Genomic DNA, 18,258 nt, shown 5'->3' with positions numbered 1-18,258 from the left:
AGGAGAGATTGCTGTAGGGAGTTCTAGGGGAACTGAAATGCCTGAAGTCCTGAGCATGGGAGTAGGTGATGAGGGAGCTATAGAGCAGTGGTTAAATACTCCCAGATCACGCCTGCACATTACATGCCAACCTCTATGGGGCTCATCTCCTTTCATCCCGCCATCAAGAGGATGGTCCCAAAGAAGTCCAAGGGCCTGTAATGTGCCGGCATGGCCAGAAAAGGGAGCCTTTCACCACTAAATGTAAACCAACTCTGGAGTCTACATGTGAGCTGGTCAAGCCAGCTGTGGCCCCCAGAACCTTGCCCCCTAGGGGCTACTAGTAAGGAGAAGCAACAAGTTATTCATATTTATTTTTATGTATACACTTAACTTTGTTTGGTTTTTTCTTTTTTTTTTTTTTTTTTTTTTTTTTTTTTTTTTTTTTTTTATGGTAAGTTTTTAGGTTGCACATTTTTGAGCTACATAAGTTTTGTGGTAGCACTGTGGCTTATTTGACAGATCACTTCTGCGTTAGTGTTACTTGCACAGGCATGACTTGTTTCCCTGAACACACCATGTGAGTCAATGGCTTCTACTTTGGCCTGGTGCACATTGATCTGATTTTAAAATTGTGTGAATGTGACTGGGTAAATGTATCCCTAGGAGATGGCTAAGAGTCCCATATCTTATCTCAGCAATTGTGGAAGGAAGCTACTTAATGGTCCTTCTAGATCTAGGTGTATCATAACTTTTTATTTCATTACAGAGAATAACCTCACAAATGAGGAATGCAGTAATGTGCTCCCATGTCAGAGAAGGGACTGTGGTTATCCTGGGATAAGTGCCTCCGAGTGCACCAAACGAAACTGCTGCTACGACTCCAGTATCCCCAATGTGAAGTGGTGCTTCTATTCCCAGGCACAAGGTATTACACAAACATTTACTTGTATTTACCTGAATACACTACACCTAGCCACCCAATGGTATATGACTCGAAAATATAATGGGTGTCTAATATGGGTGTGTTACAACCAGGGGTGGACTGACAACTCATGGGGCCCCTGTGTCCTTGCCCAAACTCAAAGCCTATGAAAAAGATACCAGGAGCATCTCATGTGGCCCTCTACTGACCCTGGGCCCTCAGACAGTGCCCGAGTTTCCAAATGGTCAGTCCATCCCTGGATACAACCTGGTTATAACTTTTGTTTTTTTTTTTTTTTTTTTTTTTTTTGTTTTGGATTTACAAACCGCAACCATGTAATGTAAGGACCTGACTGGATAAAGATTGAATGGATTGTTTGAGTTGGCCCATGCATTAGTTTTAGCACATGTAAAAATGATTGCATATTCAGATTGCAGCATGTATGTTCAGCTTTGTGGTTGCTTAAAGGGGAAAGCCAGGCAAATGTGCAAACGTATAACTTTTAGTTCAGGCATCTAGTTGCATGCCCACGCCTTTTTAATGAATAAACACAAATACACAGCTGAGATGAGTGGGGGCTGTTCTACCTGCAATCCACAAAGCAGAACCAGACCCACAACCTCCACTATTGGCAACACAGCTTGGTCAAGAACCCACCCTCAGCCCTCTGATTGGACAGTAATAAACAGCTGCATACTGTTGAGGTATGCCTGACCCTCCTTATCCTAGTCTTAATCCTAGTATGTACAATGAGAATCAAATGAAAAAATGTGTTTTTATAGTAACTGTCCAATAATTTGTTAGTACACAGCTTTTGAGAGCAGACGGTTCATGCAAAAGTATCTGGACAAGCACAAAAAATATTCTCAAGGTAACAGAACAAACTATTTTAGTGTAAATATAGTATTTGTACAGAAAAAATTGAGTGATGCATACTCAGAAGCGAAAGAATACATTAAATCGCTTCCAAAGTTGCATCCTGTCTCATATCAAAAACAGGTTACTAAAGTTACGAAAATTCTCATGAGACTAGCACGCAGAAAAATAAATGATCGTTCATCAGATATTCTCATTTGTACGAGGCCTAAGACTGAAGCTAATATCAAGACAAATTCAGGTACTCTGCACGGCCACGCATTTTGCACACTTGGAGTCAGTAATCCAGTCCTTGAGCTGGTTTTTAGTTTTAAATAAGAGGTTAACAACTTGGTGTCCTAGGGGTATATGGGATGCCCAAGGACCTGAACTTGAGGGCAAACTTGGCATCAAATACTGTACAATGTGGATCAATAACTGTCTAGGAGCACTGAAGCCTCCTTGATGTATCTCCTCAGACCCCAGATGAATATTCCCCTTCATCCAGCTGCACTGAAGGTACCTTGAGGTTATCCCTGGGCAAGGGATTCCAACAGCTGGCAATGAAGTAGTCCCAGATGAGAACTACATTAGTTGGGTCTTGCACCTGAAAGCCCTCGAACCCCCCCCCAGCTTCCTGCCAGGGGATTGGCCAAAGTCCCTCAAATGCAGATCTGGGCCTCCTCTGACCCTCTTCCAGGAAGTTCAGTGTTTCTGGAAGGGAAGCCCTGACCTGCAGATCCTTCTAGCCTCTAGCTAAACCTAGAGGGTGCTGCATGTAGTAAATTCAATATTTCAGTGAATACAGAACAATCTTAAACATTTCTTTCTATTATCTGCAGAGTTTAGGCTAAATTTCCCATAATCTTCCTCACTGTGGAATCAGGATTTTGCAACTATGTGCACTATTAAATCAGACTGTTGCACTTCAAAATGCTGTCCTAGCATGTTTCAGCCACTGGGTATTAAGGTGGGTGGATATGCCCACAGAATTGGCTGAACAGGTTAAGAGGGGGGAAAGCCTCATGTCAATATCCCAAGATGTATCTGGAAACCCAAGCAATTTGTGACTGAAAAAGGACCAATGACCCAAATTGTTTATACAGGTAAAACTCGAAAAATTAGAATATCGTGCAAAAGTTCATTTATTTCAGTAATGCAACTTAAAAGGTGAAACTAATGAGACTCATTACATGCAAAGCAAGATAGTTCAAGCCGTGATTTGTCATTGTGATGATTATGGCTTACAGCTCGTGAGAACCCCAAATCCACAATCTCAGAAGATTAGAATATTACATGCAATCAATAAAACAAGGATTGTACATAGAACAATATCGGACCTCTGAAAGTATAAGCATGCATATGTACTCAGTACTTGGTTTGGGCCCCTTTTGCAGCAATTACTGCCTCAATGCGGCATGGCATGGAAGCTATCAGCCTGTGGCACTGCTGAGGTGTTATGGAAGACCAGGATGCTTCAATAGCGGCCTTCAGCTCTTCTGCATTGTTCGGTCTCGTGTCTCATCTTTCTCTTGGCAATGCTTCATAGATTCTCTATGGGGTTCAGGTCAGGCGAGTTTGCTGGCCAATCAAGCACAGTAATCCCACCATCATTGAACCAGGTTTTGGTGCTTTTGGCAGTGTGGGCAGGTGCCAAGTCCTGCTGGGAAATGAAGTCGGCATTCCCATAAAGCTCATCTGAGGAAGGGAGCATGAAGTGCTCCCAAATCTCCTGGTAGACGGCTGCATTGACCCTGGACTTAATGAAGCACAGTGGACCAACACCAGCAGATGACATGGCTCCCCAAATAAACACAGACTGTGGAAACTTCACACTGGACTTCAAGCATCTTGCAGTGTGTGCCTTTCCATTCTTCCTCCATACTCTGGGTCCTTGGTTTCCAAATGAGATGCAAAAGTTTCTCTCATCAGAAAAGAGGACTTTGGACCACTGAGCAACAGACCAGGTCTGTTTTTTCTTTAGCCCAGGTAAGACGCTTCTGACATTGTTTGTTGTTCAGGAGCGGCTTGACAAGAGGAATACGACATTTGAAGCTCATGTCCAGGATTCGTCTGTGTGTGATTGCTCTTGATGCACTGACTCCAGCCTCAGTCCACTCCTTGTGAAAGTCCCCAACACTTTTGAATGGCCTTTTCCTGACAATCCTCTCCAGGCGGTCATCCCTGCTGCTTGTGCACCTTTTTTCTTCCACACTTTTCCCTTCCACATAACTTTCTATTAATGTGCTTTTGATACAGCACTTTGGGGAACATCCAACATTTGCAATTACCTTTTTTGAGGCTTTCCCTCCTTATGGAGGGTGTCAGTGATGGTTTTCTGCACAACTGTCAGGTCAGCAGTCTTTCCCATGATTGTGATTCCTACTGAACAAGACTGAGGGACCATTTTAAAGGCTCAGGAACCCTTTGCAGGTGTTATGGCTTAATTAGCTGATTAGAGTGGGACACTTTGAGCCGAGAATATTGCACCTTTTCACAATATTCTCATTTTCTGAGATTGTGGATTTGGGGTTTTCATGAGCTGTAAGCCATAATCATCAGTTATTACAAATCGTGGCTTGAACTATCTTGCGTTGCATGTAATGAGTCTCGTATTAGTTTCACCTTTTAAGTTGCATTACTGAAATAAATGAACTCTTGCACGATATTCTAATTTTTCGAGTTTCACCTGTATGTATCTACACAAATATTTTGCACCTTGGCCATGGTGTATGGCCACCTATAGGACTTTGTGCTTTTAGATTTTAACATCTTGAGAAAATAAAAAAATTTACGGGATATTTTTTCCCCAAGGAACAATGCTTTCATCATTCGGTGTCAGGGCTAAGCATGGTTGAAATTAAAGCTTACTGTTTATATTTCTGATGCTCATTTAGCTCTACATTTTGGCATCTGAAATCGGCTGCAGTTTTCCCTATGAACATTCAATGCAGAACAGTGGAGGAATGGTGGTGGCCACTATGTGCAGAAGCCAACATGCCCCCATCTCCTATCCATAGCAACAACCTTTACCCACCATACAGGGTGCTGTACCAAATGGGCACAGAATGCTTTTTAAAATTTTCCTCAGACTAATGCCTACCGTATATCGCCATTCGGGATGAGTAGAGCAATTTTTGCTGAAATTAATTTCACATGGAACTTAATGATTTGAGTTTTTCCAAAGTGCAAACTCTCAATTTTGCTCATTGAGCTCATAAGGAATTTTTTTGCTTGAAGTGATCTGCTTTATTTTAGAGCTTTTTTTTTTCCCCCTTAACTGTGAAAGTAAATTTATTAGCCCATGATATTTTGACAAGTCCAGGACAGTTGTAATGAGCATAAAATGGCCCTTGATGGCTACAAAAGCTCATTCTAGCTTCAAAACCAATAAACATTTTAATTTGCCTTCCTCATTGATGGCAATGCATTTTACTATAATGGTGACATTTTCATCGAAATCTTGCAATAAGGCCTGCATTTCAGTAAAATAAACTCCTTCCTAATCCTCAGCTGAATAGCTTGGCCAATTCATGAGCAGAAATTCAAGACATTAAAAGGCAAAAAAAGATACATTTTTAGTTTGGTTGTTCTCACTTGTAAAGAGCAAATCGTATATTGCACTTAAGAACCTTTGCCATCTATAGGAAGACAGACATTTACTGTGTAACCAGCCTTTTATCAAAAATAAACAATAGGGAGTTATCCCTTCCCATATGTTGGTGGTTCATGGGAGAATAGCTCATACATACTACTTCAGTGGTAGAAGGGCCTGCTTACATTGTTGGTCAGTGGTAGAAAGGCCCCTTTACATTGGTAGCAGAGTACCCTTTTATTGGTGTTCTTTTAGGGGAGGGCCCCCCATACATTGGTGGTCAGGGAGAGGAAGAATGTTAATCATAATAGGGATCAGTGGGAAGAATTAACTTTCATTAGGGGGTCAGTGGGGGAAAAAGGCCTCCCTACATTATGGTCAGGAAGGAAGAATGCCCTTCACATTTGGAGTTGATTAGGACAATATCCCCCCAATAGTGGTGCTCGGTGGAAAGAATGCCAACCCTCCAGACAGTTACAAAACATTGGTGTTATGCTGCTAGCTTTGCAAATTGATGTTGGCTCTGGAACAATGTAGGCACCATTAGATGGAAGGTTAATCCATCTTTGCTCAAGGAATCCTTAGCAACCTCCTGAGGAACCCTAGTTTCCAGGAACCCTGGTTGAGAATGGCTGGTCTAGACCATAGGTATTCAAACTGGTCCTCAGGTCTTGCTAAGACATGTTTTGAGGTGGTATTTTCAGAAAACTATTTTAGCTAGATGGTCTTTTGAGGACATCCACAATACATGTACTACTGGTGAGGGTGGATAACCTGCATGCTAGCGTTTTGGAACTAAGCTTATGTACATGTTTTCTCACGTTATCCTTCATAACACAGATGAGGTCCAATGCTCTGTTAATCCAGAAGACAGAACAGACTGTGGATATCCTGGCATCAGCTCCACCGAATGTAACTCTCGAGGATGCTGCTATGATTCAAGTATTCCTGGCGTTAAATGGTGCTTCCATTCAAATGTTAAAGGTATTGTGTCAAAGGGAAAGGAGGGCATAGACGGCAAAAGTTGTCAGAACTTCTCTACAAGGGTTTCCCCCCATGTCCTTGCTGTCCTGACAGGAAGTGAGAGTAATTCTCTGCAGTAGGAACACTTAATAGACTGACCATACTCTGCCCCATTCAAAACTTTAAAGTCTTGGCTGGAGCTGGACTTCGAACATTTCTACCCTGGAAGCTAAAACTCCATTTGGACAAATTTTTAACATGTCTTACTATTTGACTACTAAGAGCTTACTTTTTAAACCCCCGATCACTATATAGTGTCACTTCTGAACTGCTCACATGATCTAATGTCTGTAGATTGGTGCATTCAGTGAAAATATGTAGGCCCCATTCTCAGCTCACCAGTGTTTTATGGTGCATTGGCTGCCAACACACCACCGCACACAAGACATGTACCTTTTTTTTTTTTTTTTTTTTTTTTTTTTTTCTTAATGTACCACAAAGCACAGATGGTTCTTTGAATTGTGATTCCTTGCAGCACATTTACACTGGGCTTTGATTGCATGGTGCATTGGAGTGCCATTTAAAGTGAATTCCAACGAAAAGCTGTAAACAATGTTTTCACACAACAGTGCACTGTTGTGCTAAAATTGTGCAATAATTCATAAACACCATTAATTGGTGATCATATTCATACATATGTCCTAACCCAATACATTATTTTAGCAGATGCACTTTATGGATTTTGTTTTATATTTTATATTATGCAGCTTTGTTTTATATTTTGTATCCGTTTTTATTTTTTTCATCTCTTGATCTGGGCACATTTGTGCGGTTTCCCTAATTTCAGCAATGTGTTTTTCATGCAACAAACAGCTGGGAAACCAGCCCTAAGATTTTTGTCGCACACTAAAAGCCATGTCAAATAACCAATATTTAAAGCCCTGCAATGTATTCATATATTCTGTGTATGTATGTGTATCATTTTTTACTTTCACAGAGGCAAAACAAGAGTGTGGCCGGTCTCCTTACCTGAGAAGGAACTGTGGCTACCCAGGAATCAGTGCTTCCCAATGTGCCAGGAGAGACTGCTGTTATGATTCCAGTATCCCCGGCGTGAATTGGTGCTTCTACTCTCAGGCACAAGGTACAGTGCTGATATAAAGGAATGCAGGATGTGATGTGTGTGTGTGTGTATATAGAGGGATCCCTGTTGCAGTTATTGTAGACACCACAATATGAGTGGTGGTAAGTGTAATTTAGGCAGTGACTGGGTTAGTCCTTTAAGGTGGTACCCTGTTCTAGTTTGCTTGGCAACCTTGCTCTGGTTATTAGTGTTCCTTTTGGTGATTATTTAAAAAGGATTGGTGGGAAGCATGAGGAATGCTTTAGTTAGTGTGTGCAACCTTCAGCCTGGTGAGGAAGAGTATCAGATCTTATCTAGGGCCCATCTGGGAAAAACAGTGTAATCAGGAGCCAACTCAACCTACTTCCCCTGGAAGGGGGAGCTCATATGGACTGGTGAGGTAACAGATTGCATTCCTCCCAAGGAGGAATTCAATTACCATATTCTACCTGCTGCTAGGGTGTGGGTCTCATATTTCCCTTCAACCCTGTAATTTAAGAACTGTTGTACTTTTTGTTTAGGCAGGGTGCTACCATAATCCTGTATGGTTTGTTACATTATGGCTGTAAACTTCCTTCCTAAGGAGTCTGGTATGGTGTTCTGTACCAATGGGGATCTACTCTTAGGCATGGCCTAGTTGGGATTGTACTTCACAGCTAGAACAGGCTAAATATGGAGTTCTTGGGTTCTGGCCAGGTTTGGTTTCTCCCATGGTGTCAGAGGCAAGGTATTGGAGATTTCCACTTGTCAACGTCAGGAATCCTGGTGGGCCCCATGCAAGCGAATCACAGTGAGCCTAGTGTCACTCAAGCGAGAACAAAAAATGTTAGTGTTACTCGAAACCACAATTGGTCCTGTTACTCTAAACTGCTTGGTGTACAAGCCAAGGGTGTCTTACCAAGCCACTAACACTTTAAGAAGAAATGGTAAGCAGAGAAGGTTTGCCCACCATGTATGTCTACAGCAACAGGACTAGCTAATCACAGTGCTGTTGCCGTTAACAGCTAATGTTGTCCAACTATGCATTTACCTATTGATTTGGTGATGCATTTTTTTATTTGCTGTTGCTCTGCCTGTCAGGACTTTCTACAACACCATTCCTGATTGTTGCTGGTTGTTGACTTTGGCAACACGGAAGATCTATAACAGTTTGATAACCCATACCCATCTCTACACTTCTACCCTACTGTCCCATTTCCTCCCTTCCCAATAGTCTAATAATCTCTTCTTCTTTCCACTTTTTCTCTACAGATAAGGCTCAGTGCTGTGCGAGTCCAGCTAACAGAACAGACTGTGGATATCCAGGAATTACAGACAGGGAGTGCTATTCTATGGGATGCTGTTTCAACTCATCTGTTCCTGGGGTTAAATGGTGCTTCTCTCCAAAAGCCCAAAGTAAGATGCAATATTAAACGTCCTATAATTGATTTATTATGATAAATCATAATATACTGTACATGGCTAGAACCATGAGAACACCTATACCCTTATAGTAGATCTCAGTTCTAAAGCTATTGACTGCCTGGCTATTACCATCTTTCTTTACTTCATTTGCCTTCAGCTAAAGTCCAGGAGTTTTATGGCTCGCCCAATCAGAGGGAACTGTGGGTATCCTGGGCTGCTAGAACATTTCCACCAATTCAGGGTTACCCATACAAACTACATTCCTTTAACTAAATCCATTGCTGAGTTAACTCTTCGTGATGACCTTCCATACTTTTCCTTTTCACCATCTGTGCTTACAGGCCCTGTTCTTCAATATGCCATATACCACCATGCACCCCTTAGACTTTATAACAAATCTTTAAAGTGTTAAAATGTTTGGCAGCCCAGCTATTATGTATGTTTTGCCTTTTAGATAACACCCTGGAGTGTGGTGGCTCTCCCTATCGGAGGAGGAACTGTGGGTATCCTGGGATCAGCGCATCACAATGTGCCAGCAAGAACTGTTGCTTTGATTCCAGCATCCCTGGAGTGAACTGGTGCTTCTACTCTCTAGCTCAAGGTACAGTGCACTACTGCTTGATTTACATAATCTTAACACGATGTAAAAAGTTATTGGAAGATTTACCCACCATCCATGCCCGCTGTGGCTAGACTAGCAACGCCTCTACTTTTTGCACTGCTGACAGCTTAAAGCAGAATTCTATGTTTGCAAAAAAATGCACCAATATTGCAAAAATGTTAATTTTATTTTGAACCTGCAAAGCATTGAACCAAAAATCAGTGAATCATAGGTACAATGTGCTGGCTCTTGCAGGTTCTCCCTCCATCCCCAGCTAATAAGCTGGAGGAAGTATCCATGAACTACAAGTGCGATGACAGCGTATTTGTGCAATACAGTCCCTCTGCCACTGTTCCTATGAATGTACAGTATGACATGGCTGTGCAGGCAAGAGCCAAGAACAGTCTTGCCAATTAAGTAGCGGGGTGTAATTTTTTTGGGCTGGGGGCTCAGCATGCTGACAATGTTTTATGCTTTAAGGTTTAGCAGTTGTTACTTTAAAGTGGTAGTAAGGTCACTTTGTATATTTATACCTGCAGGAGCTTATAATAAAGCTTCACACATAAAAGTTGCTGCACTGGCTCTACTAAAACAAAGGGTCCATACAAATGTGCACATACTTCAATGCTCTATGGACTGACAAATCACAAACCAATATGTATATTAACCATGCTCAAATGACAGTGGAAAAAATGGCAAATATGCAATGCGATCAAATTGTGTAGTGGATTTATATGGTGTGTCCAATAACTGTGCAAACATATGAAAGGTCCAAAAAAATCCACCGGTATCAAATGTGAATACTAAGTGATACAATGGTTAATCTTCTTCTTATCCATAGCAATTCTCTGTGCATAGTGCCCCCCACCCTCCAGAGCCCCACTCACCACAGATAATTGATCACCTTGAATGGTAGGCCAAATATCGCATTAGATGTTGCAGCGCTCTCATGCAGAAAGTTGGCTGTCTGTGTGGTCTTGATACCTCTATACACTGACGATGGACTGCATATGTGGAAATGCCTCTAGACCAATCATTTGTGAAAACTCCTCCAGAACATCCACAGTACTCCTCCATCACAGTAAAAACATCAAAGGGGAAACTTCAAAAGGATGTGCTGGTAGCATGTCTGACTACAATACTATGATGCAATGCATTGCTTAGTTGGAACACATTTACTGATGGTCTGCTGCTATATGGAGAGATTTCTTGCTTCCGCTTGTCTCACTTTATGACCTTAAATCATTTATGAACTCAACAGGAGTACAGACTTGTGAACACCCTCTGGTCTTCCAGCTCCTCTCCCAGCACCGCCACAGTATACAATCCTCCAGTTTACTCTAAAATGCAAAACAAGCCAGCATATAAGGTATAATTTCCTTACATGGCTCACCACCCTGCTCTCCCAGATGGTCATCAGTTCAAAACTTCTAGGTCTCGGCTTCTTCCACCTATACACATTTCACCCCAGATTCTGGCTTCCTCAGTACTGCTAACTTGTACGTTGGGCTACTACCAGCCCACCTAGCTGCCTTGGAGAGTGTCCCAAACCAAAACAAGAGATTTAAGGAGCTGTGACATGGTCCTAGAGCTTGCTGGATATTGCATCTGGCAGCCCTCTCTCTCATGGGCTCTGCTTTGGATGAGACTGCTTCCAGACCTTTCCCAGGCTAGGCAGGTTGTCTTCTCCAGACTGCAGGGTAATGGAGATCCCTCTTGCCAGTTTCCTTTCCTTCTCTCTCCTTCAGCTCCAGCCTGGAGGCTTCTTTAAACAGTCTATACCGAAGGTTAAAAGGAATGGTCTAACTGAAACTGTCAGCAGTAGCTCGTTTTGAGATGGCTTACTTAGCCATCAAAAGTAGCACACAAATATTTACAGCCTACTTTGCCAACCAGAAGGACCTTAACCTCTCAAAGGCGTGATAGAGTTGCCAGAGCTGGATGGGGAAGACATATGGGAATAGCTCTTCCAGAAATAGACTAATTCAGTTCAAAATTCTACATAGGATTTATTTGACCCCTCATAGAATCTACCCAAACTGCCCTCTCCATTGTTGGTGCTGTCTAGTGGAACCAGTGGACTACTTTTCATATGCTCTGGACCTGCCCTCATAGACAAATCTTTAGGATGTCAGTCCTTCAGTTTTATTACCCGCCTGACCTCTATCCACATCCTACCTCAAGTGGATATCCTTGGGCTAGTGAAAGTCTATTAGGACACGACTGGGCCTCTTACACTTTTTTTTTTTTTTTTTTTTTTTTTTTTTATGCTAGAAAGTCCATTATGAAATGGAAGTCTGCTACTGCCCCTACCCTGAGGTTTTGGAAATCCCTAGTGAACTCAATCATTCCTTTTTTATATAAAGGGACATGACAATCACATGGATGTCCCCAAAAATTCCACAGTATCGGAATATACTGCATGGCTCGACAATACTACAGTAGACCAACCCAAATCTGAGGTGGTTAATTATATTCCTTAATTCATACTTTGCTATGAATCTGGTATGGGCCTTACTGTGTTTAGGCCCTAGCAGTTTTCCTATGGTTATCAGGCCTGTCGGTGCCTGAACTTTTTTTTTTTTTTTTTTTTTTTTGTGTAACTCTCTACTCTTCAAATTTAAAAAAAAATCACAATTGCTTGGATCTTGTGCTCAGGTCTATTCTCACAATGTCTCTCCAGGACAGCTGAACTTCATCCCAGTTTGCTCCAGACATCTCTGTCCCAGGACAACTGCCGAGTTCCTAGTTTCCACCAGACACACCTAAGTGAGGGGGAGGTTAATACTCACAATGCCACGGGGCACCTACATACTTTCCAAATTCCACCAGGCACTCTTTAGTAAGATCTTCAGACCAGATCCTTGGGTGAAATTGCTTAGTTAGGGGGCTGCTGGGATGGACTATGCCCCCTAGATTTTAGTTGTGCCCCAGCTAACCATAACCTGTCACTATACTGCAATTATGCTACCCTAACCTGCCACAATACCACTCTAATTGCATACTTTTATTTCCCTAGTCTGGCACTAAACTTGGATCAGTTTAGCATCAGTCAAGGACAGTAAAGTATTGTATGCTGACCTCCCATTTTCTGCCCCCCTTACTTTTTTACTGCACCCTCACATCAGACGAGTTAGATCCAAGCCTGCTTAGTTAGCTTCAAAGTTGATTAGGAATAGGCCCCCAGCTCTGCCACAGCTGGGACTGCAAACTGCAGCAAATCCAGCAAGCTGTCTCAAAGGGGGCAACAGGCCCCTGAGGCAAGGAACTTGTCTAGCAGGACAAGAACAGGGCTGCTCCAGACTATTTGTTGTCCTCCAGCTACCTACTGGGCACACCTCCCCAGGGAATGGCTGCAGCACAAATATTAAAGCTGCTCATTTGACTCTCCCAGCCCCCTGTGTTCCAGAAGCCTCTAGAAGGCATGGGGTAGCAATCAAACCTGCAGCCTCTGAGATCTAGGACAGCCCAAAGAAATTAACATCTCTTCCAATGATTAGAGGAGCCATAATGGTTAAATTTACCTATCGCCCCAGCAACCTAGATAGGAGGTACATTATACAGCTGGTAATGAGCTTTAAAAATGCATATAAATTGTGTATAAATGTTGTGAGAATAAAGCCAAATAACATATATTGTATTTGATCGTCCATGCATTTTTTTGTCCGTCAAGTGTGCAGTTTATGGATATATAGGCAGTACAAGTGAACTCTGTCTGATCTATTGTGATTTGGTGTCATCTATCTACCAGATAACGCTCAGTGCTCGGTGTCTTCCAACCAAAGGCAAGACTGCGGCTACTCGGATCAGTGCGACCGAATGCCATTCCAATGGCTGCTGCTTCGACTCCAGCAATCCTAATGTCCCATGGTGCTTCTCCCCACAGACTAAAGGTGACCCCTGCACCCCTTGAGATATTAATACTTGTTTAACTTTTAATGTTTACATTTTTACAAATGAAATATTTTCTGCATTCACATAGCAGTAATGGGTGGAAATGGCAAGCTAAACTTCACGTCTGTCAGCTGTTTGTTTGCTGATTGTGCAAAGTAATAGAACCAGAGTTGCAGGGGTTTAAAGCCTAACTCTAGGATTAGATAATGTATATCCTTGCAATGCCCCTCACCCCTGAATATTCCTTACCCTATTCCTCTGTCTGGTCCAGGGGCGGACTGACCATTCGAGCACTCGGGAACTGCCCGGGGTCAGTAGGGGGCCCCATAAAATGCCCCTGGTACCTTCTTCTGTGTGGGTGTTTTTTTTTTTTTTTTTTTTTTTTTTTTTTTTTGTGTGGGCAAGGACACAGAGGCCCCAAGATCCCCTATTGCCCGGGAGCCCCATGAGTTAGTCCCCCCCCCCTGGTCTGGCCACTTCTGCCGCTCTTTTCTACTTCAAGCTCTGGGCCTTGAGTGGTCCCTCTGTTATCAGTGTAGGGCAGGAGTATTCAACCCATGGCCTGTGGAGCCCTCTGATGTTACCAGAGACCTCAAACCAGGGGAGCCATGCCCATGCTCTGGGATCATGGGTTGGCAAGCCCAGATCGCAATCAATGGGTTGTTGACCTATCATCCCAGAGCATCAGAATGTATGGAGCTGGCACTGACAGCAAAAGAAACAGGTGGCTACAGACAGAGAAGGAACCGCATAAACCGATGCTTCCTCTGTAGCGCCGACTCCTGGTGGAGTGATAAGTGCTCTTCTCCTGGGAACTTTCTCGCAGCTTGGACAGTGGTGCCAGCAGAAGCTGGAAGAGGAAAGGGGTTAGTGTAGTAAACATCACATACACTGCACTTTTGTGATGGGCATATTGGCACTTTGAAAAAAAAGGGTGGTTAGGCTGCTTTTACACTGATCCATGGGTGCAGCACAGTGCACCTGTGGCTTTCCTGCAGGATAGCTGCACTGAGCCATAGACTTCTATTTTCACCAAAAAGAAACCACCTGTGCTCAAAGGGCCAGATATGGCATATGTGGACGGATCTTCATAAACCTTAGCTATCAGTCCAATAAGGCAGTGCAGACCCCTAGGGGCTGGGGTAGCTCAGTATGGAACTATAAAATAAAAAGGGGCACTATGCCTTGCGCATTACCTCAAACTTTAAACCTGAAATGTAGCAGATATACAGTATATCACAGAAGTGAGAACACCCCTCACATTTTTGTACATTCTCTTTATGTGACTACATTGTAGCAAAGTGTCATTTCTTCAGTGTTAAGTATTGAGTGTACAGCTTGTATAACGATGTAAATTTTACGGTTCCCTCAAATAACTCAACACAGCCATTGTCTAAACCGCTGGCAACAAAAGTGAGTACACCCCTAAGTAAATGTCCAAATTGGGCCCAATAAGCCATTTTCCCTCCCTAGGGTCATGTGACTCGTTAGTGTTACAAGATCTCAGGTGTGAATGGGGAGCAGGTGTGTTTAAATTTGGTATCACTCATACTGGTCACTGGAAGTTCAACATGGCACCCCCATGGCAAAGAAGTGAGGATCTGAAAAGATTTGTTGCTCTGAAACTGAGCTGCAGCACGGTGGCCAAGACTGTACAGCGGTTTAACAAGACAGGTTCCACTCAGAACAGGTCTCACCATGGTCAACTAAAGAAGTTGAGTGCACGTGCTCAGCGTCATAGCCAGAGGTTGTCTTTGGGAAATAGACGTATGAGTGCTGCCAGCATTGCTGCAGAGGGAGAAGGGGTGGGGGGTCAGCCTGTCAGTGCTCAGACCATACGCCGCACACTGCATCAAATTGGTCTGCATGGCTGTCGGTCCAGATGGAAGCCTCTTATAAACATTAGCCCACAAACAGTTTGCTGAAGACAAGCAGACTTTGTTCCAGTAATCCATGTCCTTATACACAATGTCCTGTGGTTTGAGACCAAGGTAAGCTTATTTGGTTCAGGTGATGTAAAGCATGTGGCAGCAACCAGGTGAGGAGTATGAAGTCAAGTGTGCCTTGCCTACAGTCGGTTGCCTCTGATGTTGTCATGGAGGAGTGGAAGAGGACTCCAGTGGCAACCTGTGAACTCCATGCCCAAGAGGGTTAAGGCAGTGCTGGAACATAATGGTGGCCACACAAAATATTGACACTTTGGGCCTAATTTGGAGATTTTCACTTAGGGGTGGACTCGCTTTTGTTGCCAGTGGTTTAGACATTAATTGCGGTGTGAGTTATTTTGAGGAGATTGCTACAATGTAGAGTAAAATAAAAAAATGCTTTCTTTACTAGAACAGGGAATAGCTAGCCATATCAGGAAGTGAGAGAAGAAGAAAAATCTGTCTAGTAAAACCACTAGACATCTCTAACTGACATGGATATAGCAGCAAATGACAAATGGGGGTTCTAATCTTTCCATACTTTATCCAAAACTAAACTTTTGCTTGACATACTGTATACTTAAAGTGGTAAAGGCTAAAGGTTTTTTACATTCATGCATTCCATGCATGAAGGCAGAGCTGGGACAAGGGGTGGGCGGGAGGGGCAGCTGCCCTGGGAAATGGTTTACTGTAGGGATGGGGCAGGTAGAAAACAACCTGTGTGCAACGGCACCCCTAATACTTACCTGAGCCCCATCATGATCCAGCACTGTGCATGAGAGCCTCTAGGGACTTTCGCTCCATTAGCATTTTCTAAAATTGCCTTTAAGAACACCTTTAAGAGACATGGAGTGCAGTCCTATTTCCCAACTCTGCTGGTTTTTGTCATATGCTGGTACTGTACTTTGGAACAGAATAGCAAACCGATATCCAAAGTGCTATAGTGACCTCTTATGGAAAGTTTATATAACACAGCAGCACAATTGTAACCATGTGCTCCTACAGTACTCAGACATGGTGCTGTGATTGCTGAGCTCTTTTTTTGAAAGTTACATGCCTTAGTGATTCAGGCTGTAGATTAGGTTAGCAAATGTAAACAAATACTCCTCTATGTAGAGAATTTTTAAGGACCCTTTACTTACTGGAATGGTACCTACTGATTGGCTTTCAGCAAATGTGGCTACAAAAAAATCAAGATAGACCAGGAATTTTAAAGTAGAGCAGCCTTTCTCAACCTTTTCAACACGGAGGAATCATTGAAGACTTTCTGGTCTTGGAACCCCTGCTATAAATGACTAGATCTAAAACTGATGATACATTAGTGTGGTCAGTAGGGAGAATACTTCTTCTTCTTTAGCTTAAGGGGTTAATTCTTCCCATTGATCAGTTGTAAGATCAATGGTGTCAGTGGAAACATATCTGAGAAGCATAAATTGCTCATTGCTCAAGGAACCCCTAGCAACCTTTTTGGAGGAACCTTGGCGTTCCATGGAACCCTGGCTGAGAAACCCTGAAGTAGAGTGAACAAGAGAAAAGGATAAAGTCCCAGGGGAGATCCTTGTGTAGTATTTGGGTTTTGTATTGATTTTAATGTTTGATTTATAGAACTCATTACTCGCATTAGTAGGGTTGCAAGACACCCAATTTGGAGGTCAGGCATCTGGATAGTCAAACCTGCAGGGAATATTTCTGTCCCCCATGCAGATATAGGTCACTCTTGATGCTCATCTGGCTTCCTTTTCAGATAATCCTGGGAGGCTGGTTGGATTCCTTGGAAGCTGGTTGGATTCCAAGGAGGATGTGTGAGGAAACGAGCCCAAAAATGATTGATCACATAAGGTGCTTAAATGGAAGAGAATGCTTGAGGGAATCCTTTTTACGTCAAGGATTGTCTTTATTGGACAATTGAATGCACTGCCCAATAAAGACCAGATCATGATGTAAAATTCTCTCACCTATTCTGTTCCATACAGGTGGCCATTCTTGTCAGACCAAACTGTTTATCAGTATGTACATGGATAGGAAACTGTCCAGAAAGCCGTGATAAATGACTCATCACTTGCGACTTTAGACCATTCAAAGGACGTTCCCCAGGGTTCTGCCTTGAGACAAATTCTGTTCCACTTGTTCGTGCATCATAGAGGTTGCAATGAAAAGCTCAGTTTTCATATTTGATACCAAATTATGGAGAAATAATTTGGCAATAAAGGATATAGCATCACAGTAAGACTTGATAAAATAAGGGGTTGGCCAGCTACATGGTGAATGAGTTTAGTTACAGATAGATTATTAAAGGTTTACAACAAACTTCAGGTTTTTTTGCTGTCTGCATCCTCTTAGAAAGATTTGCTTTTACTTCCGGTCTCGAATGTAACAGGAAGTGTGGGAAAACTTTATGTGCAGAGAAGTGCTCCACTTGTTCAGCTGTCAGCAAAATGTCCACAATGGAAGATTTTATTTTGTTTTTGTAATTTTACTGGTGCCTGCATATAGCATGCCTATCTTCTGTATGCAGCCATGGATGGGCACCAGGAAAGGAACATTATGGTATTAAGTTTTTTGCTTTTTCCTGTCTATTATATGGCAGCATACAGATGACAGGTATGGTGCCATGGATAGGCACCAGGAATGGAAAATGACTGAAGTAGAAAATGGCATCAAATACTTTGATCTTCAGTCAACAGTCTTGTCTCAATGAACTCTGTCAGAAGCAGAAATGGGCAGCTTAACCCACTGTTTATTTGGGGGGAAAAAAAAACCCCACACAGAAACAGCATCTCAATGAAAGTAAGGAAAATGTTTTGGCTACACATACTTTACTAATCTGTAGTACATTGTAGAATCAAAGCTACTAATTTCTACTTGACTTTTTTTGCAGGACTGTAGCGTGGCACAGCTTGAAAACCCATGAACTGTCTGGAGTTATTCAATTTTCCAAAAGTATTCAATTAAAGGGGAAGATCATTAAGTGCATAGATCATGTAATATACAAAA

General features: G+C 42.5%; 1 protein-coding gene and 1 long non-coding RNA gene across 2 annotated transcripts; both read left to right on the top strand.

Moving 5' to 3' along the window:
- Positions 1–426: 426 nt before the first annotated feature.
- Positions 427–8,881, top strand: LOC149450439 (uncharacterized). Its single transcript, XM_089691894.1, has 4 exons — positions 427–907; positions 6,195–6,338; positions 7,315–7,461; positions 8,692–8,881. The coding sequence occupies exons 1-4, from the start codon at positions 649–651 to the stop codon at positions 8,850–8,852; spliced, it is 711 nt and encodes a 236-aa protein (XP_089548020.1). The 5' UTR covers positions 427–648; the 3' UTR covers positions 8,853–8,881.
- Positions 8,882–9,302: 421 nt separating this feature from the next.
- On the top strand, positions 9,303–18,258 carry LOC149450438 (uncharacterized). Its single transcript, XR_016315250.1, has 3 exons — positions 9,303–9,445; positions 13,197–13,338; positions 18,143–18,258. It is a non-coding gene; the product is annotated as an uncharacterized LOC149450438 (long non-coding RNA).

The sequence above is a fragment of the Staurois parvus genome, unplaced genomic scaffold (assembly GCF_062004578.1).
Source record: "Staurois parvus isolate SC_StPar_1 unplaced genomic scaffold, SC_StPar_1.0 ptg000574l, whole genome shotgun sequence".
Taxonomy (NCBI): domain Eukaryota; kingdom Metazoa; phylum Chordata; class Amphibia; order Anura; family Ranidae; genus Staurois; species Staurois parvus.
Note: the sequence above shows the minus strand (reverse complement) of the source record. Positions and strands in the feature narration are given on the sequence as shown.